At 42.0% G+C, this 26,211-nt stretch overlaps 2 protein-coding genes across 2 annotated transcripts in view; both read left to right on the top strand.

The window, feature by feature from the left end:
* Nucleotides 1-15,551, top strand: part of LOC107290994 (probable E3 ubiquitin-protein ligase HERC6) — a 41,977-nt gene extending 26,426 nt beyond the window's left edge. The window contains exons 15-23 of the mRNA XM_015819944.2: nucleotides 1,660-1,767; nucleotides 4,074-4,244; nucleotides 5,990-6,136; nucleotides 7,791-7,957; nucleotides 10,781-10,847; nucleotides 11,710-11,780; nucleotides 13,597-13,780; nucleotides 14,444-14,546; nucleotides 14,888-15,551. Coding sequence (XP_015675430.2) covers nucleotides 1,660-1,767; nucleotides 4,074-4,244; nucleotides 5,990-6,136; nucleotides 7,791-7,957; nucleotides 10,781-10,847; nucleotides 11,710-11,780; nucleotides 13,597-13,780; nucleotides 14,444-14,546; nucleotides 14,888-15,093 — 1,224 coding nt within the window. The 3' untranslated portion in view covers nucleotides 15,094-15,551. The remainder of the gene's footprint in view (nucleotides 1-1,659; nucleotides 1,768-4,073; nucleotides 4,245-5,989; nucleotides 6,137-7,790; nucleotides 7,958-10,780; nucleotides 10,848-11,709; nucleotides 11,781-13,596; nucleotides 13,781-14,443; nucleotides 14,547-14,887) is intronic.
* A 5,040-nt stretch (nucleotides 15,552-20,591) lies between these two features.
* LOC107290990 (probable E3 ubiquitin-protein ligase HERC4) overlaps nucleotides 20,592-26,211 on the top strand; it is a gene marked incomplete in the record, with an annotated part of 47,242 nt that continues 41,622 nt past the window's right edge. The window contains 2 exon segments of the mRNA XM_015819939.1: nucleotides 20,592-21,017; nucleotides 23,860-23,986. Coding sequence (XP_015675425.1) covers nucleotides 20,648-21,017; nucleotides 23,860-23,986 — 497 coding nt within the window.

Below are 26,211 nucleotides of genomic sequence, written 5' to 3'. Positions count from 1 at the left end.
TACTAACACTTTGTGTTAGAAGAACCCTGGCATCGTGGTTTGTAAACTAGCCTGGGGATTAGCAAATTGTACAAACTAAATTAATTTTAATCTGTTCAGTGTACTGAGAAGCAGTACACTGAGAACTTTCTTACTTTAGGATTGACTTGAAATCTGAGAACCATGTAAGCAGGTACTTATAAAATGGCAGTGGGTTTGAACATAGACCAATTATCAATTTAAAGAATCTAATGCATGTTATGAGAAGAATATTTTATTGAACAAAAATGGTATTATTAAATATCAATGTTTAAACCTCTTTTCCAAGACACTTTTAGATGGCTTCCATGCAGCTCCTAATCCCATAATTTGCCTGAACTAAAACAGGAATTACACATTTCTTATTTGTACTAGGTTTCTGACTCATTTCACATGTAAGCCAATGGATATGTTACTGTATGCCTGAAAGCTATCCTTCTGGAAGAGTTGTGTTGAGCAATTCTCTCTTTGCAAGAAGCTGTGAATATTTCATGACAAAGCTAGGAATGGTGTCAAAAGATGTGGCTTAATAAAGTGCTATTGTGTGTACAGTCCAGTTGCTACCTTTCATCCTACAGGCTGAACTAGAATCACTTAAGAAAACTAACAGGAAATTCAAGAACTACAAATAAGTTATTATTTCCTGAGTTTCAAGAGCAAGAAAACAGTTTGTGTATCTTCCTTCTTCCCATCCTATCTATCTAAGCAATTACTTGCCCCTCTCTTTTGAACAGTCTAGCCTGGCTCCATCTGTTTTTAGGTTTTGCATTGATCAGAACTGCTGCTGTGTTTTTATCACTGACTGTGTGAGAACAGATTCATTTTCTTAATGCATGAGTAGGACTTTTCTCTGCATATCTGACATATTACCTTGCCTAAGAGGTGAAATGGGACTGTCTTTGCTGTGGCATTGTAAACAGTTCTATTGTGATTTTTTTTTTCCTTTACAGCAGCTATCGAATTGTGCCCAAGCATAAACATTTGTTTTTAGAGAGATGGTTCATTGTTTTTATTTTTGAGGCAAATTGGAGAACAGTTGAATTCTGTCAACGCTGCTAACGTTGGATGTTCTTGCTTTGACAACATATGAAGATGCAGCCTTTTTCTTTCTTATGCTTTACTCTTAGAATTAAATGATGCTGGGGGAGGAGGCGGAATGGGGTGGGAGTTAGACATAACAATATTGTATTAGTGTGTGAAATAAGAGATGATAAGAATTGGCTGGTAGCAGAACTGGAGGGAAAGCCTGCATTTCAAACTAATTGGACAATGTGATTTATGACTGTTAATTGAAGGAGGGAATTGTGCTTGGATACTATGTGCTCAGGGGAGGGGAATCCAGTTTTTGGCTTCAACTATGTTAGTGCCGAAGCTATGCTACTCCCATAAAGATTCTTTAAGGTAAACAATGCCTCGAAGTTCTTTGAAGAGTTTCATCTGTCGGAACCATGACAAATTCCACATTGAGCAGTTTAGCTGTTTCGTACTGTTTTTTTCTTACCAGAAAAGAGCAAAAAAAAAAAAGTATATTGATGCAGGTTGGAAGGCAAAGGGACAAAGGCAGTTGGGAAGTGAAGAAGGTTTCATGAGATATTGATTCTTTTGTTTCAAAAAATGGAAATCTTTCCTCGCATTATGCAGAATATCCCAGAAGAAGAGCGCTTAATCTCTTTCTGCTGTTTTCCTTTCATCTACAATGTATCCACCAAGAGGGAAATACTTTATTACGGATCCCTTACTGTACAAGAGGTAAAGAATCATTTTTTCCAGTGCAAAAAAAATAAAAATAAAAAATGGCTTTGGGCGGAGAAGCGGACATTTGTCGGCTTGGGAAAAGACTGATCAGAAATTTGCTTTGGGGATGGAGGGTGGGGGGTGGGCATACCATTTGTGTAGAGCAGTGTTTTTCAACCTTGGCAACTTTAAGAGGTGTGGACTTCAATTCCCAGAATTCCCCAGCCATCCATGCTGGCTAGGGAATCCTGGGAATTGAGGTCTGTGCATCTTAAAGTTGCCAAAGTGAGAAACCTTGATTTACAGCCTTCGTCATTGTGCCCCCTTGTATATTGCTGGATGAGGCCCCCAATTTATTTATTTGTTTGATTATATTTTGCAGCATTCAAAATATGATATGGAATAATCTCCCCTCCCCTGGAAATCGGCAGGCCTCCAGCCTTTTAGTCTTTTGAGAGCAATCAAGACCTGGCCCTTTCCCCAGGGGTGGGCAGTTCCCCTCAAATCAAACAAAATATACCCATTTCCAGAGAACCTTGCAACTACTCAAAGGAACCCCTATTAAAAAAAAATAGAAGGCGCATGCAAGCTTTGAAATATGGAACTATCCCGGGAGTTCCCAATCATTTAGACCCTTTGTGCCCTTTCTGACTTTGACAATTTGAGAGCACAAAGGTGCCCCAAAGGAGGTTTGCCTGTTCACACATATTTGCTGCACTCTGTGCCTAGTCACAAGAAAACTCTGTGCCACAAGATAAACTGGGGTGGGTGGGTTTCCCATTGCCAGGGGTAGGCAACCTTGGCTCTTTTATGACTTGTGGACTTCAACTCCCAGAATTCCTGAGCCAGCATGGCTCAGCTTAGAAACTGTCCCTTTCCCCTCAGCACGGCTGGCTCAGGAATTCTGGGAGTTGAAGTCCACGAGTCATGAAAGAGCCAAGGTTGCCTATCCCTGCCCATTGCCATCATTTTTAGCCATTCAAGATAGTATCATTATATATATAGTGATAAGCATAATATGAAGGGGCCACGATGGCTCATGTGGTTAGGACGCTAAGTCAGAAGACCACTGAGAGGTCGACAGTTTGGCAGTTCAAAACCCGAGAGCGCGAGCTGCATGATGTTTGTCTCAGCTCCTGTCAACTTAGCACTTTGAAAGCATGCAAATGTGAGTAGATAAATAGGTACCACTTTGGCGGGAAAATACCAGGGACATGAAAGGCGCCTCCTTGTGTGTTCCCTGTGCAACAGTGATGTCACCAGCTAATCCTTTCAACCTGGAAGCACCTTGGTAGATGCTTCCAACATGTATGTAGTAGTAGCATAACAGGAGCTACTGTCATTCTCACCCCATTCACTGTGTGAGAATGTGAGATTCTAAGGCTATTTTGGAGATTAAGATAACTCTGGAGGCTGATGCTTTGCTTTGTAGTGTGCCAAATTGTTAAAAGGTGACAATAATATATTTTTTTTTATTAAAAGTTTTATAAAGTTTACAATATAAATCCCCCCCCTATCACCCCCCTCCCCCCCCACTTCCCAGAGCTGTTCACAGGGTTACAAATAATAATCATAATCTAAATAACATAAACCAGCTAATTATATAACCAAATCTATAACACACTTTAACTCATTTTTAAAATATATTTAAATAAATTAAAATTAAAATTAAGTACATTATTAAAAGAAGAAAAAACAAACAAACTAGTAAACAACACTACTAATCAAAATTATAATAAAATCATACAAACTATTATAAAATATACATACAAGCACTTAATAAAATAATAACAATAAGAATATTTTAAAATTTTACCCAAAAGCCAAATGGAACTTGTCAGTCCCATATTTTTTTTGAATATAATCTATCCATCTTCTCCATACCGAAATATAACTTTCATATGACTGATCCTTCAAATAAGCAGAAATCTTAGCCATAATATTTTTAAAAGTTAGAAAAGAGGGTGGGGTCTGCTGGTCCCCCAAAAGCGAACATATTGGTGCCTTACAGTATACTATGTTGGGAATCCTGAAATAGCCATCTTATTTCTCAAAAGAAGGGAATGCAGATGCGAGCTCCAATTTTCTAATAAAGGTAGTCCTTGACTTACGACCACAACTGAGCCCAAAATTTCTGTTGCTAAGTGAGACATTTGTTAAAACTATGTTATTTGGGGAGAAAATACTTAAATATAAACACACCATCAAAATTGCCTTAAAAGAAGACTTCCTTTGATTTCCTTACATTTCTTCCATGTTTTAAAAAAAAAAGGAAATTGTTTTTGTTTTTTTTTAATCTCTTTCCCTCTGGACTTCTCCAGGCGTTCAAAATGAAAGCTTGTAATGAATTGGTTTACAATCGAAGGCTGGGAACTAGTGACCTTCCAGAACTTCCCGCTTTTCCTCTGAGAGTGCGACGTCAATTTCTCGTTGAAGATACCTGGCACAAGCTTAGTATAATGGAGGACATCTACCTGAAAAAGCACCTGCTGGTGAGCTCTGTGTGGTCTGCTGATGCAAGGTTATCTGAGCTTTGAATATGAGAACTCATTGGCATAGTCTTAAAAATTGGAAATGCTTTTTTAAAAAATCTATCCACAAAGTGTTTGTTTACTCACTATTGATTTCTACAACAATTATACAGGTAGTCCTCGACTTACAACCACAACTGAGCTCACAATTTCTGTTGTTAAGCAAGGCGATTGTTAAGCACGTTTTGCCCCACTTTATGACTTTTCTTGCCACAGCTTTTAATTGTTAAGTTAGTAACACAGTTGTTCGGTGAATCTGGCTTCCCCATTGACTTTTCCTGTCAGAAGGTCGCCAAAAGTGATCCCATGACTCTGGGACACGGCAACCCTCATAAATACAGGCCAGTTGCCAAGCATCTGAATTTCGATCACATGACTGCTGCAATGGTCATAAATGGGAGAAATGGCCATAAGTTACAACAACTTTGGCACTAAATGAACTGTTGTAAGTAAGGGGTATACCTGTATTTTGCCTTTATTCTAAGAAGCTAGAGACAATGTACAGGTTGAAGGTCACCCCTAATTTTTCTGCACCTAGCAGCAGTGGAATACCTTGGCTGAGTGGTGGATCCAAAATCAGCCAATGAGTTCCATGGCTGAATGGGTAGAGCCTGAGTTTTCCGTTGACAATTCAATACTCTTAATTACTACACCATCTTATTTTTCTTATATACACTACAAGGGACATTTGCCTCTGAACTCTGTGGGGCTTATTTTTGAATTGATCTTTCTAGCAGGATTGGAAACTTTAGTCGGAGCACCTCTAAATCTTTAGGTAATAGGTTTAATTTGATTCATTATTTAATTTAAATTAAAGATGGTTAACCAATCAAGGAGAGAATTAACCTAGAACTAAGGAATTTCCTGACAGAACAAATAATCAATCCTCCAGAATGGCCTCCAGAAGTTGTGGGTGCTCCAACACTGACGTTTTTAAAGAAGAGATTGGACAACCATTTGTCTGAAATGCTATAGGGTTTCCTGCTTGAGCAGGGGTTGGACTAGAAGACCTCCAAGGTCCCTTCCAACTCTGTTGCTCTGTTATTCTGCTTACACTAGGTAGGGCTGTATGAAGTTCCAAAACCATAGAAGAAATGCTTTTGACTTTCTGCAAATTCAGAGCTTCTCTGCTATTCGCCAAAGGAATCCAACATTTTTCAGCTTTCTTTGTCCATCTGAAAAAAGATGTTGGTGTTTCAGTTCTTAGATGCAATTCTTAAAACTGTCACACTTTCTTTTTTCAATTTTTTCAGAAGCCTGAATTGCCTGGGCATTCTCCCAAGTCTGTTCAGAAACCTTGGGGAACCTTGCAAAGAAGATTTTGAAGCAGGTGGAGGGGAATTGTGGTAGGGAACCATTCAGAGGCAGCTTCATGTAACAATTTGAGATCTGCTTTCAATTATTTCTCTAATGGGACACAAATGAGATTGCTGGATGAAGGCTTGCCCAATTGTTAACCTCTGCTTGAGGGCTTCTATGGAGACTGATTCCTCAGTTTTCTCTCAGTGAAGTCAATAGATGCCTTGAACTATCCCAAAGTTGTTTTTCCAAAAGTCAACTGGACTTTCTTGATTTTTTTTTCTTTTCATTTTTCAAAAACAACAAGAAAGTCCAGTTGCCTTTCAGAAAAGCACCTTTGGGACAACCATGACCTGGATGATAGAAAATCTCCATAGACATTCCTTGAACTTTACTTGTTTTGGCAGGTTCAATTTGAAAATGAAACACTTAATTATGAAGATAAAGGTATCCTGGTGGAATTCTTTTCACAAGTGTTTGAAGAGGTGGTACAGCCAAAATATGGAATGTTTATGTATTGTGAACACAATTCCCCAATGTGGTTCCCTCCCAAGGTAAGTTTATCAGTCCCAATTCCAGTTCAAATGGACTCATAATTCAAGATGATACCTTCAAACTTTCCTGTTGATCCTAGGTGAGATACTAGATTTTAACAGGGGGGGGGGAAATATGTGCAAGTTTGATTTGCCAACTTCTACATCTGGTCTTTTGTGCATCAGAAGACTAGTTTGAGAAACTTCAAAACTCCTGAGGGATTATGAGGATTAGTAGTCCCAACACCTCTTGAGGTCCCAAGGTGAGGGAAAGATGCCTCAAGGCTGTGGTGCCACGGGCGCCACAGGTGGCACGCAGAGCCCTCTATGTGGGCATGGGCGCCATCACCCCAGTCCTAGGCCTTCAGCTGGGTTTTATAAAACCTTTTCGCTTTAGTCTTCCGCCGCCGTGTGGAAAAAAAAAAGGTTCAATCAATCAATCAATTTCAGCTTCTCATGGGAAAAAAAAAGATCTCACAAAGCTAGAATTTATTGATTAAACTTTTTAGTCCTACCCAGTCTGCCGTTACCACCACAGCCACAGCCACCCAATGGGCCACACCCACCCAATGGGCCATGCCCACCCGGCACCCGACGATACATAAGTGGGTTTTGGGTTTCAGTTTGGGCACTTGGTCTCTAAAAGGTTCGCCATCACTGCCTTAAGGGAATATAAAACTTGAGCTGAATGAAAGGAGACATTTAGCCTCTCGGCAATCTGCACTTTGATAAAGGACACTAATCTGACCGTAGGTCTTCTGCTGATGTCTTGCAAAAAAATATAAGAGGTCTGGCAGCAAGAGACATGACCTTTCATAAGATCACTTGCTATTAAGTCTTGATTTCTAGGTGCAGAGAAAAGCAAGAATACCAATTTGGCCTAATAGTTAAGGCACCAGGCTACGTGAGTTCTAGTCCTGCCTTAGGCATGAAAACCAGCTGGGTGACCTTAGGCCAGTCACTCCCTCTCAGCCCAACTATTCTCACAGGGTTGTTGTTGGTGGGAAAAATAGGACTAGGGAGGAGAAGGAGGAGGAGCTATGTTCGCCACCTTGACTTAATTATAAAAATAATAAAAGCAGGATAAAAATAAAATAGGCTCTAGTAGAGTATGAAAGTGCAACTAAATAAGCTTTAGTTTAATGAAGAGAAGGACGAGGGGGGACATGATAGCAGCGTTCCAATGTCTCAGGGGTTGCCACAGAGAAGAGGGAGTCAAGCTATTCTCCAAAGCGCCTGAAGGCAGGACAAGAAGCAACGGATGGAAACTTACCAAAGAGAGAAGCAACCTAGAACTAAGGAGAAACTTCCTGACAGTTAGAACAATTAATCAGTGGAACAACCTGCCTCCAGAAGTTCTGAATGCTTCAACACTGGGAGTTTCTAAGAAAAGATTGGACAACGATTTGCCTGAGCAGCGAGTTGGCCTTGAAGACCTCTAAGGTCCCCTCCAACTCTTCTGTTCTGTTCTACTCTACTCTGCTCTGCTCTGCTCTGCTCTGTTCTTTCATACGCTATATGGTCTAATACTACTATTCATCTTACTACTGTAGGATATTTATTTATTCCATTTGTCCCTTTAAATATTGCAAAAGTAATCTGTATTCCTTCACATTGATTGTGCATGTTGGGAATTGTAGTGATGTTCTGTTGCTGTAATCGTGTGTTCTTGCAGCCTTCAGTGGAGAAGAATAAATATTACCTTTTTGGGATTCTCTGTGGACTCTCAATAGCCAACGGAGTGACTGCCTACATACCTTTCCCACTTGCCCTCTTTAAAAAGCTGCTGAACAAGAAACCAACTCTCAGTGATCTGCAAGAGCTAAGCCCTGTCATAGGAGGGTAAATGAATTCAGTTCTATCAGTTTAGTAGGGATGTTGAATCTTAATTGATTTTGTCCAGTTGTTGCATTCACCCTATAACTTACAAAGCCATGTTTGTGTTTCAAAGAATGTGTTTAATAGACTGCCAAAAGGAATGGGGTCCTAACATCTGAATGTGGTTTAAGATGACTTAACCAAGGTGTAGAGATCAATAAATCATTTGACATTCCTCCCTTCATCCCTTGCCCAGTAAGAGGCTTCTCTTGATTTGAGTTGTCATAACAAACTAACATAGAAGATTGTTCTACTGTTCCCATTTACACAGCTATAATGGCTGACAGAGAAAGTGCTCTCTGTGATAAACCAAAGGCAAAAATCTTGTAGAGCAGACATGTCAAACACAAGGCCCGGGGCCAGATGCGGCTCGCGAAGTGGTTTCATGTGGCCCGCAAAGCCATTCTGGAAACAGTGAGGGAACGGCCCCCTCTGCCTTGGCCCTGGCCCAGGCCAGCCAGGAGCCAATGTACAATTTTGTGGTGGCCATCTATGCTGAAACGCATTCAGTCTTAGCTCCATAAGCCACCCCCTCTGCATGGCCTGAGAGGAACAGTGAGGCTCCTCCAGTGGACCATGCCTTGGTGCTTGCCCTGGTCCCACCCCCTTCTGCCAGAGACCCTCAGATCTATCCCACTCCTGCCGAGGCCCCTATAGGCACCCTTCACGCGAACGATGTAGAGCTGGCCACACCCACCCAGTAGGCCACACCCACTCCATCCACACCCACCCAGTAGGCCGCACCCATCCTGGCTACACCCACCCAGCCCCCTGAGGGCAACCGCAATGCTGATGCTGCCCTCAATGAAATTGAGTTTGACACCCCTGTTGTAGAGGAAGGAAAAGATTGAGGTCTACCTGCTTTTTTCTCTTCATCTCTGTACAGGTAATCCTCGAGTTACCAATGTAATAGAGCCTACCAATTACATTGGTAAGCCAAGGATTCATTAATTGGATCGTGTTAAATAAACGTGATCCCTCCCTGCTTTACCCAATGCATTCATTAATCGAATGTACAGGTCGTTAAGTGCAAATGAGGTGTTTCAGGGTGGGGAAGGCTAGTGCTGACATATCTCATGCTTCCCCCCCCCCACTCACCACCAGGTCTCTACAGGCACTGAGGCTGTGGAGAACTCACTTACCTTTCGAAGATCTCGATGATCAAGTGAGCTGTCTTCTCGCCAGTCTCTGTGCCACCGTTTCTTTTTCTGCTCCCAGCAATCCAAAAGCAGAGCAGCGAGAACAGAATCAGCCCGCCCTGCTCAGCTTGGCTGACTCACCAAGGCTGCCCGGGCAGGATACCCACTCTGCTTTTGGATGGCTGGGCAGCCTTGCTGGCTTTGAAAGAGCGTGACCTCGCGCTCCTTCAGGCCTCTGTCCTCTGCATCAAAAGCGTTTGCAAAGGGGACAGAACCCTAAAGGTGTGTGACATCTCACCCCCGAAGGCTTCCATCTCCTTTGCAAAAGCTTTTGGCGCAGAGGGCAGAGACCCGAAGGAGGGCAGGTTTGTGCTCCCAAAGGCCTCCGTTCTCTGCAGCAAAAACCTTTAGTAAAGAGGACAGAAGCCTTCGGGGGCACGATCTCACACCCCTCCAGGCCTCCATCCCCTTTCCCAAAGCTTTTAGTGTGGAGAATGGAAGCCTTCGGGGGCACATTCTTGCGCTCCTTCGGGCCTCTGTTCTCTGCACCAAAAGCCTTTGGCAAAGAGGACCAAAGCCTTCCGCCCCCTTTGCAAAAGCTTTTGGCATGGAGAACAGAAGCCTTCGAGGGTGTAGGATCGTGCCCAAGGAGGCCTCTGTTCTCCATGCCAAAAACCTTTCGCAAAGGGGACAGAAGAGTTTAAGAAGATGGCCGCTTTCTGCCACGTGGCCCTGACTCTGCAGATCTTCAAAAGGTACAGTAAGTGAGCGATTGGTGACAGGATGGGGATGGGGAATAGGCAGAGGGAATGTTGCAGCATCTCTCCAGTCGGTCGTAAGGATGAACAACTGCCGTGGTGCTTCAACATTTGTAACTTTGAGACTGTGTCATAAGTACTTCTGGGGGTGGTATTGTAACTTTGAACTGTTGCTCAGTGAACTGTTGTAACTCGAGGACTACCTGTATTAGTAGGAAAATGATTAATTAAATGTCCTTTAAAAGCACCAGTGGTGTACTTGCTCTCCATAAGCACAGAGATTGTTTCAATTTTTCAGTAGAAGCAAGAATAAGAAGCCACAGGTTTGTAGAAAACATATTTATTCCAAAACATGTCTATAAATATATTAGCCATCACATACTTCTTCTGAAGCGTCTAGGAGAAGGAATGTTCTCTTTTGCCCAATGTAACTGGTGTCCTAGCCTAGATTAGTAAATCCCAATGTGATCCAAATCCCAATATAAACATGTCCCCTTTAAAACTAGATACACTGCATGGCCTGGGAAAATAGTATTACCCACTAGCTTAGTTTTGAAACTTATCTGGATCCAAAAGTTTTTCAGGAGCACTCATACAAATATAAATCTGTATCTTCTCACCAAGTATTTGATTATCTGGATCAAGCTAACCATTCTAAATATGATGACCACTAGATACATAGATATCCACCACTAGATATGATGACTCAAAAGGAAAAAGCTTGAGTGTATTCATGATTGCATGGACTGGTCTAGGGATCTTGTTCATTTTTCTTACACTTATAAAAATGTGAAACCTGTTTCAGCATGTATTTTGGATTGGTAATATTTTAATATTTGCTGGAAGAACTTCATATAATATTTTATTTTCTATTTCCTTTCGTTATCAAGATGTTTGCAGACAGCTCTTGATTATGAACGTGATGATTTTGAAGACATGTTTCAGCTATGTTACTCTGTGAGTATCCTGCATTCTTTCATGATGCTTCCTCAAATGTTTAATAACCTGGAACAGAGGCTAAAAGTGAAAGAAAATCAGAGCTGGTAAAATCAGTTAAAAGGTGGAAAAGTGTATCTTGTGAGTGAACAAATAAGCTGGAATAAATAGGTGAGTGATGCAAGAGACATCATTCTGAATCTTGTTTTTAGAAGGTGGTCTTCCAGGGGTGTGGTAAAAAATATCAAGATGGCACCAATGATAGTTTAATCTAAGCTCAGCTTGGTTTTTTATGCACATCACATTTTTTTTACCACATCCTGCAAATACCCTTGGGTCGTCCAGATAATAATAATAATGATAAAGTTGGAAGGGACCTTGGAGGTCATCTAGTCCAACCCCCTGCTCAGGCAGGAAACCCTACACCATTTCAGACAAATGGCTGTCCAGTTTCTTCTTAAAAACTTCCAGTGTTGGAGCATTCACCGCTTCTGGAGGCAGGTTGTTCCACTGGTTAATTCAGGAAGTTTCTCCTTAGTTCTAGAGGCACTAAAGGCTGAAACTGATTCACACAACACACTTAAGTCATAAGATGATTTGTTTATGGTGTAGCCTTTATACCAGTTTGCAACCTTGGTATAAAGTTGGATTGTTGTATGAGTCTTCTTAGTTATTCAATAAAATGCAATAATGGGAAACCGTGGCTTGAGACCACGTGTGAACCAGTCAAAGCATTATTCATAGCTGCTTCATTGGCTGAAACTACTGACACCAACTATCCCATAAATAGAAAGTCTTGACACTGTTCAGTGCAGAGACTATACTAATAAATCGATTTTAGTTTCAACACTTTTCCCTAAAATGCAGCAACTTCATTTTTCAGGTTTCCTGGGATGGCATGGATGTAGACTTGATTGAAAATGGCATTTTGACAGCTGTAAACAAGGCCAATAAGTATGTATCAATGAGTCTTAAAATGATCTCTCCAAACATACTATGTTACAATTCAGATGATTCTCCATCTATCATAGTCAGTGATGTTAGAAGTAATGTGGGATCATAGTTCAAGACATTACTAAAGCACTATGTAGGAATTGAATAATTTCTTAAACTTTCAGTTACTGATATCCCCAAACTATTTGAAATTTCTATGGGATTTTTTTTTTAAATTTCTTCAGATCTAAACTATACTGTAGGTAGCCCTCTCATTCAGCAATGGTTCAGAATTCCGACTGCACTGAAAAGGGGGAACTTCTGACACAACGTTGTGGCTGTTGCAGCATCCCTGTGGTCATTTGGCCATTACCCAGGCACCTGGCTCATGATTACATCACAGCCAGCCACTATCACTTCCCTGCCACTTTCCCACAAGCAAAGTCAATGGGAATCTAGCAGAGAAGGTCGCAAGTCACTCCCTTATGCTTCCCCCACAACTTGCACCTGCCCACATCCCTCTCCATCCCAGCGCACTACACAAAACCCACCCAAAGCCCTTGCCAGCTTGCCCACACTCTCCAGCACCCACTTGTGCCCGATGCCAGCTGGCTTGTGGCACCCATCCCCATGCTCCTTACCCAGTATTTGTCCTGCTTAAGGGCCCATAAGGTGCTGGGGTTACGATGTTCTGTCCCCCGTCCGACTCACACCCCCCAACCAGTCAGCTGAGGGCTAAAAGACTGCTCAGCACTGCCAAAAACACAGATAAACACTTGGCAGCAACTCCGTGGCTGCCTGCCAAGACCTTTACTGATAACTCACAGTACAAATACAAATCAAAGTCCAGGATAATTCCGAAGTGCTACAACAGAAGATTCAGTATTGTTCATCACAAGAGTTTCAAACGGCACACCCCTTGCTTATATAGCCTGTGGGGTGTGGCCCAGTGACTCAGCNGTTTGTCCCTCCGACGCTGGCGTGGATCCAGCCAAGACATATCTTCCTCAGAGTCCGACACACCTGGCTCCTGGCCAATCTCCTCTCCATCGGAAGACACCGAAGGCCGCACCAGAGGGGAAGGTCCTGGAGAGGGAGGCCTGGCCATCTCCTCTCCTTCATGTTCAGAGCCTTCCTCCTCCGATGATAGGGACCCACAGGACGGAGCCACAACATACGACAACAACTGGAACTGCAGGATTACCATTGCTAAGCAATGCAGTCATATGGCATTGTGCTGTACAACAGGGGTGTCAAACTGCTGGCCTGCTGGCCGGATGCACCATACCGAAACCGCGCCCACCCCAGCTCCAGCAATGGGAAAAAAGTTGCGATATGTCGCGACATGTCACATGACATTGCGAGTTTGACACCCCTGCCTTACAACAACCAATCCCAGTCCCAACTGCTGTCACAACTCAAGGACTACTGTATGGTGAGAATTTGGGGAAAAGATGGGGAAATGGAGAGAAAAGAGAGAAACACAGCTAACTAAAATGCAACAAGTCCAGTCTTTGATTCTTTTTTCTTTATAAAATTTCAATCTTGTTCTCCTTCAAAGGCCTAAATGTTGAGTAATATATACATTGTTTGCCTTGTGGTACAAAGACTTACCTTAAGTCCCAACTAATTCTTGTAAATATCTAATAAAGTGAACATTTGTTACATTAACAAATAAATGTAAACAGATAGTTTTGGATTTATGAGCGATGTTAACCGAATTTCCCCAAAAGAGATCTGAGTCTGAACCTCCATAAATTTATTAAAAGGCCAACTTCTGTTTAAGAATTTGATTTCTTGGGGGAAAAAAATCAGGCTTCTTTTCTACTTTTTAAAGGAAAGACTTTGTTGACAAATACGTGGATTACATATTCAACAAATCAGTGGATGATGTTTTCAGTGAGTTTAGGAGAGGATTTTACAAAGTCCTGGATGAACAGCTAGTTGGTATTTTTGAGCCCGAACAACTGATTAAAGTGGCAATTGGAAATGCCAATTATAATTGGGATTTGTATGAAGAGGTAAGTGGATGGAGAGATGTATTTTATGCTAAGGACCTTTATGAGCAGATCATGATTGGAGAGATGGAACTGTGCCATTAGCTACAGCATAATTTTCAGTTGGCATGGGAAATGGTAAATTGGTAAATGGAATTAATTTTTCCCCATCGCAACTTTCCTAGCTTATCAAATAAGCGAATAACAGAATTGCCTGGATGGCATTTAGGAGTTTGAGCATGGCTGCAGATCAAGTTGCTAAAGCCTTTCTCTTTCTTTCTTTCTTTCCTTTTCCTTCCTTCCTTCTTTCCTTTCTCTTTCTATTCTTTCTTCTTTCCTTCCTTCCTTCTTTTTCTTTTTCTTTCCTTCTTTCTCCTTTTCTTCTCTTTTCTTTTTTCTTTCTTTCTTTCTTTCTTTCCTTCTCTTTCTTTCCTTCTTTTTCTTTCTTTTTCTATCTGTCTTTCTTTCTTTCTTCTTTCCTTCTCTTTCTTTCCTTCTTTTTCTTTCTTTTTCTATCTGTCTTTCTTTCTTTCTTTCTTTCTTTTCTTTCGCTGCCCATCTCACTATTCAAGTGATTCTGAGTGGCTTATAGAATGATAGATATATGTGATCCAGGTTTTTATTTATTCTTATTGGTTCTGTTGTTGTTTTTTTCTCATTGTCTGATTTATTATTCTTGCACTGAAGAATGCTGTGTATCGTAACATATACAACTCAACGCACCCAACCATAAAAATGTTCTGGGAAGTTTTTCATGGGCTGAGTTTGGAGGATAAAAAACGTTTTCTAGGTAAGTATCTATATGCAACTACTTCATCACCCTTCTAAAGACCATGAAGGTGAATCTCTTTCTGTGTTATGAGCTGTTATGAATGTTAGCAGAAGGCATTCATATCTCTCCAAAAGCTTCTTTTAATGTGGATAGTCAAGGAATTGAAATGATAATTGAGAAGCAACTCTATAATATAGGGTTAGATTGGGAATCATCGCTACAGTTGATTCTAGTAGGACAACAGATGTTTTATTAAATTCTTTTGAATATTTTCCTGAGTCGAAAAATCCTGTGTTCTTGGATCTGTTTATGTTCCATCTAATATTCTGTGTTTAACGGATTATTTTCCATATTTCTAGTCTTTGTGGAAGGAAACGACAGGATCCCCGTGACAGGAATGAGACCTTTGAACATTTGTCCACATTACTTGCCCTCAGAGGATCTTATCCCCGGGGCCTGGATCTGTTTTTCTGTTTTATTTCTGCCAATTTATTCAACAAAACAAAAACTGGAGGAGAAGCTTTTTCAAGCTCTCAACAACAATCATAGCTTTGGCAGATTTTAGACTAGAGACTGAAAGAAGAATTTGAAGATGCCACCTTTGAAGCTGTAGCCTTCTTTTGACCTCAGATGGGAGGACAGATAATCCCAAGGGATTTTGATTAGATGACTGTTCAGTGATTTTCTTGCTTTATTTAGAAATAAAGTGATGTATAGTCTAAAATCAAATATATAGCCCTTTGAAAATACGCTGTTTTGACTAACATGTAATTAGATTGAGTTAATATGTTCCTTTAAACATATGTATTTATTAATGTGGTTATTTCTAAAAATATTCCTAGATGATCGGATTGGCTAGTCTTGAGTTGCTGGTGGGAAGGAAGTCCCTGAGAAGTGATCCTCCCCACAATTGCACTGTTTATATAGTAGATATGTAGTGAGCACATTTGTCTGATGAGAGCAGCAATAAACATACCACTCTGATCAGCCCTGTGTGTTGTTTCTGGTTCCTTTGCCTGACTGTTAGTCCTTCAAGACAAATCAGACTAGGAATCTGGTATCATGTAGGTCAGTGCTATTTTATTACAAAACTAGAGAAACACAATCTTGCAGGTCTGAATGTGCTTCCCCAATCCTCCTTTTACCTTTGTGAGAACTAGCCTTGAATGATTCCTGCCCTGAATGCAGGCTTCTTTTATCTGACCACTGTCTTGATAGCCACCCTTCCTTCCTCAAGGCCATTCCTTCTGCTCTTTACAATTCCACATCATTCAGCAATTGATGGCTGAAGGATTTGAGAGATATGATGAGAATGGTGTGGAAAAGGAAGAGAAATGAAGTGATATGTGATTTAGTCAGACTTGGAAGAGATGTACAGACACAAAGAAGTAGATTGTGAAAGGACAGAGTGGAGAAGATAAGTTCTTCTCCTACACGCCTTTACACTGACTTTTATACTGAAATGTTCAATGTTGATGGACAAATGGGATTTGGGAAGATGTGGGCATTCCTGATGCTGGTTGCTGATGTTTTTACCAGGCAGCAGTCACTGATTTTGTAGAGCTGGTGCTTTTCTGGGAGGTTGGAGGAAATGGACACAGACAGAGGTTATCCCCTATAGCCAGAGGCCAATATATGCAGGAAGATTGGAAAGAATTGTGGCCCCTTTGCTCAGTTGCTTCAGCTGCTGATGCCCAAAGAGCCGTCACTGTAGACTTGTTAGATCTAGAAATACAGATAGGTTTACTCCCTGGATGACATTGGCAAGCAAGAAAAAAAAAGTTCCGGACTTCCGGTTTGCCGACGCGGCTGACATGGACATCTGGAAGGCAAGCTCCATCTTCCGTGTCCAGTTTCACTTCACTGGGGGACCCTGGAAAGGGTCGAAAGTCACCCTGTAGGGGCGACCAGCAAGGAGGGGATCCCCACTTGATCACAGGAGGGCAGTAGCCCTTCCACTTGATCCGGGGCAGCCCTCCAAACCGGCGGATGAAAGACCAGCCATAGCAATATGGCTTGTCACTAGACAGCTGAAGTCACACTTACCACCAGGCAATTATAAAGCAGCGCGGATGAGACTGGGTGAGATCTACCTCTCTTAAATCCTAACTATCTTTTTTACCTGCATAAGCTGCTTAAAGTACTTTACCTCCTGTGGAGAGGGAAGGGAGATTTTATCCCTCCCTCTAGAAACACCGGCGACTGACAATCCAGGGGAGTTTAAGACATTGAAAGAATAACTTGATCCTAATTGGAATTCTATTTTTTAAAGTTTGTGGACTAAAAGATTTTCTACTCTTACTGAAGTTCTGGGTTTTTACTTATAAAAAAGAAGCAAAACTGAAAAGATTATAAAAACTTTGGATTTAAAAGAAAACTTTAAATGGTAGGGGCGACATCTTGTGGCTAAACCTGATACTACAATTTGTTATTGTTTAAAAGAGACTTGGCCAGTAGCCCAGACAATAGATAAGATTTATGTAACCTTGAGATCAGCTGTGAGAAGCCCAGCTGTGTTCCATATTCAGTGACAATTTTTTTTTTGCATTTTCTGATTGTAAAGCTTTTAACCTAATGCGCTAGAATATGGATGAAGATCAGGAACAGATTCTCTCTATACTGAAAGCAATTCATCAAACTATTCTTACAGCTACTGATGAAATAAGAGGTTACAGAAAAGAACAAGATGTCAGCCCAGATATACAAACTCAAACTTTGATTACAACTAAAAAATCAACTACACAGAATATAACAGAAAAAGTGGAACAATTAAATATTATGACAGAAGATTCAACTGATCAACAAATACAGTCAATGGAAAACCCAGAAAAGGGACTGACAATATGGAAAAAGGAAAAAACTTTCTACATAAATCAGAAAGAATCTGAGGATCAAGAAGAAGAACAGACTGAAGAGAAGATAAACAGTTCAGGACAACTACGTCGAGATGGAAAAATAGAGAGATGATTTGTTAGTCCTCTCAAAAAAATAGCGACCAGATGTTTTTTTCTATGTCAAACAATATATATAACAACACAGGGAGATCTGTTTGATGACTCAAAAGCAAGAACATGGAAGATGATTTGGTGAAGAAAGAAAGCCAGAATAAGACTGAAGAAAATTGGGGTTTTGACTTATTCGTGAGAATTAAAATAGAATATACTCAAATAGATAAGATGTGTACTTTGAATACTAGATATTGTTATGAGTTGAAATAAAGAAAACTTTGGTCATTTAAAACTTAGAAGTAATAAATATTAAGAGTTAAATTTGAACACTGATTTGCTTATAAAGGTTAAATGTAAATGTAATTAAGATATATATATAAGGATCAGCGCCAGGCTCCAGCTGGAGCTCAGCGCTTCTGCTGAGCCCTGAAGAAGCACCAATCAGCTAGAATGTTGCCTTATCTCCAGGGTCTTGTGATTTACATTCAGATGCGTGGCAACTGATTCATATTTATGACGGTCACAGTGTCCCAGGGTCATGTGAAGTGGCCAAACCTGCTGCAACCACCCACACCACCCCCGCTGCCAATCCTCAACAGAAATGCTCACAACAATGGAAACCTCGGACAAGAGGAAGAGCGCCACCAGGGGCGGGCAGGTGTCTTGCTCGGTGTGGCTTGGGGGGCACTTTTTTCAGTGCCATTGTAACTTCGAACAGTCACTAAGTGAACTGTTGTAAGTCGAGGACTACCTGTATTTCATCACATTTTTCCTTTTCTTTTTTTTGGGGTCATCGGGTTTTTGACATCTTGCTAGGTGACTGGTGGTACTCGGATGTTGCCATATCCTAAAAGTGGTACAATGGGTGAAAAGGTTGAAAAGCCCTGATTTAGTGGAGGAAGAGCAGACTATCTTACACATATTACTGAGTGGCAAAGAAAGGGATTTTTGGATATTTGCCAGCCTGGCTTTCAGATGCTTTGGCAGCTTTGTGAAGGGTCAGGAGCTGCCCTGGCCAAGTGTGCATCAGCAGTGGGAGGAAGAAGATGGTGAAGGTCGGCTGGTTCAGGAAAGCCAAGAGGGCAGAGATGGGGGAAGATGGAGGGAAGGAGGGAGTTGAAGCACACACTACAGTCCTAAGTGTGAGTGGGCTGCCAAATGCTTGAATTTTGATCACATGACCACTGCAACAGCTGTAACTTCAAGGACTGGCTGGAACTACCATTGCTTCAGCACTGTCATAACTTCAGTCACTGAGCGAATGGTTGTTAAGCCAGGAATATCGGTATTGATGATACCAAAGCCCAAATGAGCAGATGATTTTCACGTAGCATTTTATCTAGATATGGAGGAGAGAATAGAAACCTATAGCAATCACAAAGAAGGGGCCTAAGGAGTGATGTTTCCCCGACTCCTCAACCAACACCCATCGAAACCAGTCCTGGAGAAAGTAAGAGAGCTATCACAAAATGGTACGTCAATCCCCAAGCCGTGGAGTCAGCTCAGGTTGACAGCAACAAAAGCCATTGACAGATCAAAGAACCCAAGGATGGCTACACCACTTACATTCCAACTCTGCTGCAGGTCATCCACAAGCCCAGTCACACATCTTAAAGCTGTGAAGATTGAAAGTGACAGTGTAGCATTCTGCTCCTGCAGTAGCTAGACAGATATCTATGGCAGGAACCCCAAGCAGACAAGTGTGTACAGGCAATCCTCGACTTACGACCACGACTGAGCCCAAATTTTCTGTTGCTAAGCGAGACATTTGTTAAATGAGTTCTGCCCCATTCTACAACCTTTCTTGCCATAGTTGTTAAGTGAGTCACTGCAGTTTTTTAAGTTAATAACCCAGTTGTTAAGTGAATCTGGCTTCCCCATTGACTTTGTCAGAAGTTTGCAAAAGGGGATCACGTGACCCGGGGACACTGCAACCATCATAAATATGAGTCAATTGCCAAGTGTTTGAATTTTGATCATGTGGCTATGGGGATGCTGCAACGGTCATGTGAAAAATGTTCATAAGTCACTTTTTTCAATGCTGTTGTAACTTTGAACAGTCACTAAATAAATGGTTATAACTCGAGGAATACCTATACCAGGGGTAGGCAACCCTGGCTCTTTTATGACTCGTGGACTTCAACTCCCAGAATTCCTGAGCCAGCCATGCTGAGGGGAAATGGGGAGCTTTCCATACTGAGCCATGCTGGCTCAGGATTCTGGGAGTTGAAGTCCACGAGTCATAAAAGAGCCAAGGTTGCCTACCCCTGACCTATACCATATTCCTCTTCTTGCCCTTCTTCCCCACCACCTATCTTTAATCTCTGGAAGAGCAATTTGGTTCCTAACTTTATGTCTTGTGGCAACTTTGTGCTGTAATGTGTCCACCACAGATTCTGGCTTAACGTTTCATGCACTCACCTGCCTCAGCCAGATTTAGCTCACAAGACTGTTGGTAGAATAAATAGCATTTTCTTCCCATTCACAAACCCCATCAGATGTTCTTAAGTGATGAGATCCGCTTGTCCACGGGGAGATAAAAAAAAGTGGCCAAAATCACCACCAAAGCTCTGTTTACGCATGTGTTAAAAAAAAAAAAAAGGTGGGGAGAGCTTGGATCGCTTGGTTTGGCCATTATTTTTACTTTTACTTTTTCGACCTTCTTTCCCTAGACCACCTTAAGGACTTTGGACCACTAATTCACACCCAACCCCTACTTCATGGATCGCTTTAGGGATAAACTTAGGACGGACCTCCATGTAAAAACACCCCGGGAGCTTCCAAGAAAATGCGCGCCGTCAGGAACTAAAACGAAACTCCTGGACCGAAAGCTGAAGGAGCTGCGGCTGTGTTCCCTGCGCACAGCGCGTCAACGTCTGAACGGCGAGCCCGGAGCTTCGGAGAGGCTTCCAAAGAAGCGACACGGGTGTCCGGGTTATTCCCTTATTCTCCCAGCCAACCCCTCCTTCCTTCTTCCCCCCCCGAAAGCTCTGACAACGCCGGGACAACCGTCGCAGTTTCGATTTCCTTGCAAGGCACGCCTTCTCCCTGACGTTTGGAAAGTCAAGCCGCCCCTTTAAAGCGGATCGCAGAAGAGAAACCGCGCGTCGTTTTGGAGAATCTGCTCGGTTTTTCCTTGGGCGGTCAAGAGGCGAGGATCCTTCTTCACTCATGCCGGGCGCAGGGAAGAGACGCCCCGGAGGAGCCACCAGTTCCCCCGGAGGCTCGCTCTCGAGACCCACCCGCAGCCTCCAGAAGCCTGGGAAGAAAGTTGCCGAAAAGATGCCCGAGCGGAGAGCTGGAGCCGAAGGGAGCGACCGGTTGAGTTCTCCCGCTGTCTCCTCCCCGCCACTCAGGGCTCCGTTGCTCTTGTTCCCAAGGGTGGGGTACCACCGCAGCATCTTCAAAGAGGATCCCGAAGCCATTCGCCAGATCAGCTGTAAGCAAGGTTACCTAGCGATGGCGCAGACACCGAACGCCGTGCAGCTTTTCGGCCGGGCGCAAGACGAACGGCATCAGCCAGCCCTCGTGAAAAATCGCAGTGAGTAGCCCTAGGCAAAAGCCCCTAAATCCGGATGGCCGCCAGGTGGCAGCAAAAAAAAAAAAGTTTATGTAGTGTCTAGCTCAGGGATGGCAAACCTGTTGGAGACAGAGTGCCCAAACTGCAACCCAAAACCCATTTGTGCATGGTCAGGTGCCGGGTGGGCGTGGCCATTGGCTGGGTGTGGTCCATGGGGTAGGTGTGGCCCATGGGGTGGGTGTGGCCCATGGGGTGGGCATGGCTACGGTGGTAACGGCAGACTGGATGGGACTAAAAAGTTCAATCAATCAATTCCAACTTTGCAAGATCTTTTTTTTTTTCCCCCGCAAGAAGTTGAAATTGATTGATTGATTGACCCTTTTTTTTTGTGTACACGGCGGTGGAGGCGGTGGAGGCCTAAAGCGAAAAGGTTTTATAAAACCCAGCTGAAGACCTAGCACTGGGGTGACGGTGCGCGTGCCCACAGAGAGGGCTCTGAGTGCCGCCTCTGGCACCCGTGCCATAGGTGCGCCACCACTGGTATAGCTAAATGTCTATGGAGATGCTCAGTCATCCAGGTCATACGGTAATTATCCCAAAGGTGCTTTTTTCATGAGGCAGCTGGGCTGTCTTGTTTTTTTTTCTGTTTTTTTTCTTTTAAAAAACAACAACACATTTTATTGGTTTTTTAAATTCTTAAGAAACAACTCAACTCAATACATTCACTGTCCCCTCTCTATTTCCCTCAAATAACATAATACGTTTAAAATATTCCATTTCTAGTTTAAATTTCTACTACTACTAAACCTGTTTTATAACTTTATCAGTTTACAATTACCATAAACAAATTTAACTTTAAATTAACCAGTTGTCAATTCAGGTATCCATCCCTTCCAGATATATTCTAATTCTTAATCTCTCACATCCCTCATTTTATCACCATTCTCGTTTATTTCTTCTTCCACTACACAATAGATATCCTAATAAAAATAAAATATTAATCTACCCTATACATATATAATTTTTTTTCTTTGAAGACGTTTCGCTTCTCATCCCAAAAGCTTCAGCTCTGAAGAAGAAGCTTCTGGTTGTTTTTTTTCTTTGAAGACGTTTCGCTTCTCATCCAAGGAGCTGCTCCGATTCTGAAGAAGAAGATTCGTAGATGAGAAGCAAAACGTCTTCATAGAAAAAAATCAAGACAGTCCAGTTGCCTCGTGAAAAAGCACCTTTGGGATTGATGTACTGCACTGTAAATTGTTGGTGTTCCTCCTGGTTGTTGTCTAGTGGGAAAAGTTGAGAGAGTAACCCAGTCAGCTACGTGAATGAGTGAGGCTTTAAACCTGGGTCTTTCAACCCAGGGGTCTCTTAGTCCAACACTAATCCAGGGATTGTCAAATTTGACAACTTTAAGACTTTGGACTTCAATTTGGGGGTGGAGGGGATGGGGTGAAGTCCACAACTCTTAAAGTTGTCAAATTTGGAGCCCTCTGTACTGATCACTCCAGCTTGTTGGCAGTCTTCCATCTTTTTAAAAATGACAAACCCTACCAAAGGAACTTGCAAGTAGCTGAGTTTATTAGCATGTTTTGACCTCCTAAATCAGAGGTCCCCAACCTTTTGGGGACCAGGGACCAGTTCTGTGGAGAAGGTTTTTCCGCAGACCGGAGAGTGCGTGGTTTTGTGTGCTGCCTGCATCCCACAGATGGGACTTAGATTGTTTGTGCGGCCTCGTTGCTGGCATGCCGTGGTCCGGTATCCGGTACTGGTCCACGGACCGGGGGTTGGGGGTTGGGGACCCCTTGTCCTAAATGCTTCAGCATTCCTAGAAAACAGAAAAATTGGTAAAAGATGAGGCTTTTTATTTGGCACCTTGGCTGATAAAAGGGCAAAGACATCCTGGAGTTAAACCTGGTGACTATATCCATGTTATTAAAAAATTGCTTCCTCCTGCGATATTTTTTTCAGCTTCCCTATTTAGTCATAAGTTTCATTTTATTATTGTTGTTACAGCTTAGCTGTATGTATGTATGTATGACGGTTGCAGTGTCCCGGGGTCATGTGATCCCCTTTTGGGACTTCTGACAAGCAAAGTCAACGGGGAACTAAATTCACTTTAACAACCACCTTAACAACTGTAGTGATTCACTTAATGACTGTGGGAAGAAAGGTCGTAAAATGGGGGGAAAATCACTTAACAAATGTCTCAGTACACCCAGTTCTGCTTTAGGAAGTACATGCATCAAAAATATTTTTCGTCATTCAGTATTTTCAATTATTAATGTATTAATAATTAATAATCATTGTGCTATTAATTCTTAATAATATACTCACAATTAATTAATTCAATTATTAATTAAAATTTTTTTCTTTATTTAATTATTTTAATTGAGTGGCGTAGCGGGCTAGGTAGCGGCAGATGTTTCTCTCCTCGGGGGCAAAGAAAAAATATCTCCTGCAAACTCCGTGTGGCATCAGGAAGGGCATCCGGCCAGTAAATACTCAGATCCATCCAGTCCCGATTCCACCCCGAATTAAGGGATTACAGGGTCTTAAAAGGGGAGTTTTTAATTTAATTATTTTAATTATTAGTCAAGGACCTCAAGGCATGACATTTCTGCTCTTTTGATATTGTTAACATCCACATAGGTTAGACTGAGCTGAGACATAGAATGGCCCCAAAATAATCAAGTGAAGTCCCTGAAATGTGATAACCTTTGCTTCTGTCTAACACCCCTTCACAATGACTCCAACCTTTAGGTCCAGCAGAATTTCTAGTGTGGCTTGCAACATTTATAAATGTAGTACCAATTAAGATAATCATTAGTGACAATCATGGTGGACAGTCTCATGCTATGTTTTGCAGGAAGCATCTGCTTAAAAGAGAAAATCAAGATAAATTCACTGGATTGTGAAGCATCTCACCTGCTTATTCTCTCATCGAATGGAAAACTTTCAGAGTATGATATTACAACCCAAACCCCACAAATAAGGTAGGAATTTTCTTATTATATACTAATGGTAAGGCAGTTGTCTTTTTTTTTAAGCCTGAGTGAACAAGGCTCATGGGTAGAAGAATAATCATCATTCAGTTGCTGATTCCATGAATTGTATGCAAAGAAAAAGATGCTTTTAAAAATAAGTTTGATAGCAGAATGTTTATGGAGACTCTCGGTCATCAAGGTCAAAGGTGCTTTTCAAAAGGCAACTGGACTTTCTTGTTGTTGTTTTTTCCTTGAAAACATTTCGCTTCTCATCTCAGTTCTGATAAAAGAATGCAAGATTAAAATAATAGGGTTATTTTTTTCTGCAAGTTTTTGCTTTCCTTTTTGTTGAATGCAATTATTCACCTGAAAGTTTTCTTCCAAAAGAAAAGGAGTTACATTCTTACTATTTCAGGGCATATTTAAAAAAACAAGACAATCACATACCTGGAGGTGCCACAACATGTATTGTCTTCTCTTCCTCATTCAAGTTATTAATATAAATATTCAAGAAACTTTGGCCCAGAACTAAACATTGTAGTAGCCCACTAGATATCTCTTTCCAATTGTTTATTTATTTTAGAATAGAATAGAATAGAATAGAATAGAATAGAATAGCACTGGAAGAGACCTTGGAGATGATGATGATGATGATGATGATGATATGATGATGATGATGATGACGACGACGATGATGATGATGATGATCATGTTGATGATGATGATGATGATGATGATCATGATCATGATGATCATGATGATGATGTTGTTGTTGGAAGGGACCTTGGAGGTCATCTAGTCCAACCCCCTGCTCAGGCAGGAAACCCTATACCATTTCAGACAAATGGTTGTCCAGTCTCTTCTTAAAAACTTCCAGTGTTGTAGCATTCACCACTTCTGGAGGCAGGTTGTTCCACTGATTAATTGTTCTAACTGTCAGGAAATTTCTCCTTAGTTCTAGGTTACTTCTCTCCTTGATTAGTTTCTATTCATTGCTTCTTGTCCTGCCTTCAGTGCTTTGGAGAATGGGTTGACTCCCTCTTCTTTGTGGCAAACCCTGAGATATTGGAACACTGTTATCCCCCCTCGTTTTTCTTTTCATTAAACTAGACATACCCAATTCCACCAACCATTCCTTATATGTTTTAGCCTCCAGTCCCCTAATCATCTTTGTTGCTCTTCTCTGTACTCTTTCTAGAGTCTCAACATCTTTTTTACATCATGGTGACCAAAACTGGATGCAGTATTCCAAGTGTGGCCTTACCAAGGCATTGTAAAGTGGTATTAATACTTCACGTGATCTTGATTCTAACCCTCTGTTAATGCAGCCTAGCACTGTGTTGGCTTTTTTGGCAGCTGCAGCACATTGCTGGCTCATATTTAAGTGATTATCCACTAGGACTCCGAGATCCCTCTCACAGTTATTACTATTGACCAAGGTACCACCTATACCAGTGATGGCGAACCTTTTAGAGACCGAGTGCCCAAACTGCAACCCAAAACCCACTTATGCATCATCGGGTGCTGGGTGGGTGTGGCCCATTTGGGTGGGTGTGGCCCATTGGGTGGGCGTGGCTGCAGTGGTAACAGGAGACTGGGTGGGACTAAAAAGTTCAATCAATCAATTCCAACTTTGCAAGATCTTTTTTTTTCTCGCGAGAAGTTGAAATTGACTGATTGAACCTTTTTTTTTTGCACACGGCGGCGGAGGCCTAAAGCGAAAAGGTTTTATAAAACCCAGCTGAAGGCCTAGGACTGGGGTGACGGCGTGCATGCCCACAGAGAGAGCTGTGAGTGCCGCCTCTGGCACCTGTGCCATAGGTTCGCCACCACTGACCTATACTATACCTGTACATTTGGTTTTTCTTGCATGTGTTTGCGCACGTAGCTCAACTTGTGCGAGCAGTGGGCCAATGAACACTCGTGCATGTGTGTGCCGGCCTGCTGCTTATGCAAGCCGAGTTGTGTGTGTGCATGCAGACCCACCACTCACGCAAGGGCTGTGTATGTGTGCATGCGCCAGCCCGCCACTCAAACAACCCAGTTCCCCTTCCCCCGTCCCACTGGGCCGCTAAGCTGCAAAGGTTGTGGACTGCTGCCCTATACCATTTTAGAAAAATGCTTCTCCAATCTCTTCTTTAAAACCTCCAGTGGTGGAGCACCCACAATTTCTGGAAGCAAGCTGTTCCACTTGTTAATTGTTCTCACTGTCAGGAACTTTCTCCTTAGTTCAT

Source organism: Protobothrops mucrosquamatus, unplaced genomic scaffold (assembly GCF_001527695.2).
Source record: "Protobothrops mucrosquamatus isolate PMUCROS unplaced genomic scaffold, P.Mucros_1.0 scaffold1023, whole genome shotgun sequence".
In the NCBI taxonomy this organism is placed as follows: Eukaryota; Metazoa; Chordata; class Lepidosauria; order Squamata; family Viperidae; genus Protobothrops; species Protobothrops mucrosquamatus.
The sequence above is the reverse complement of the archived record's forward strand: the minus strand, read 5'-3'. Positions and strand labels throughout refer to the sequence as shown.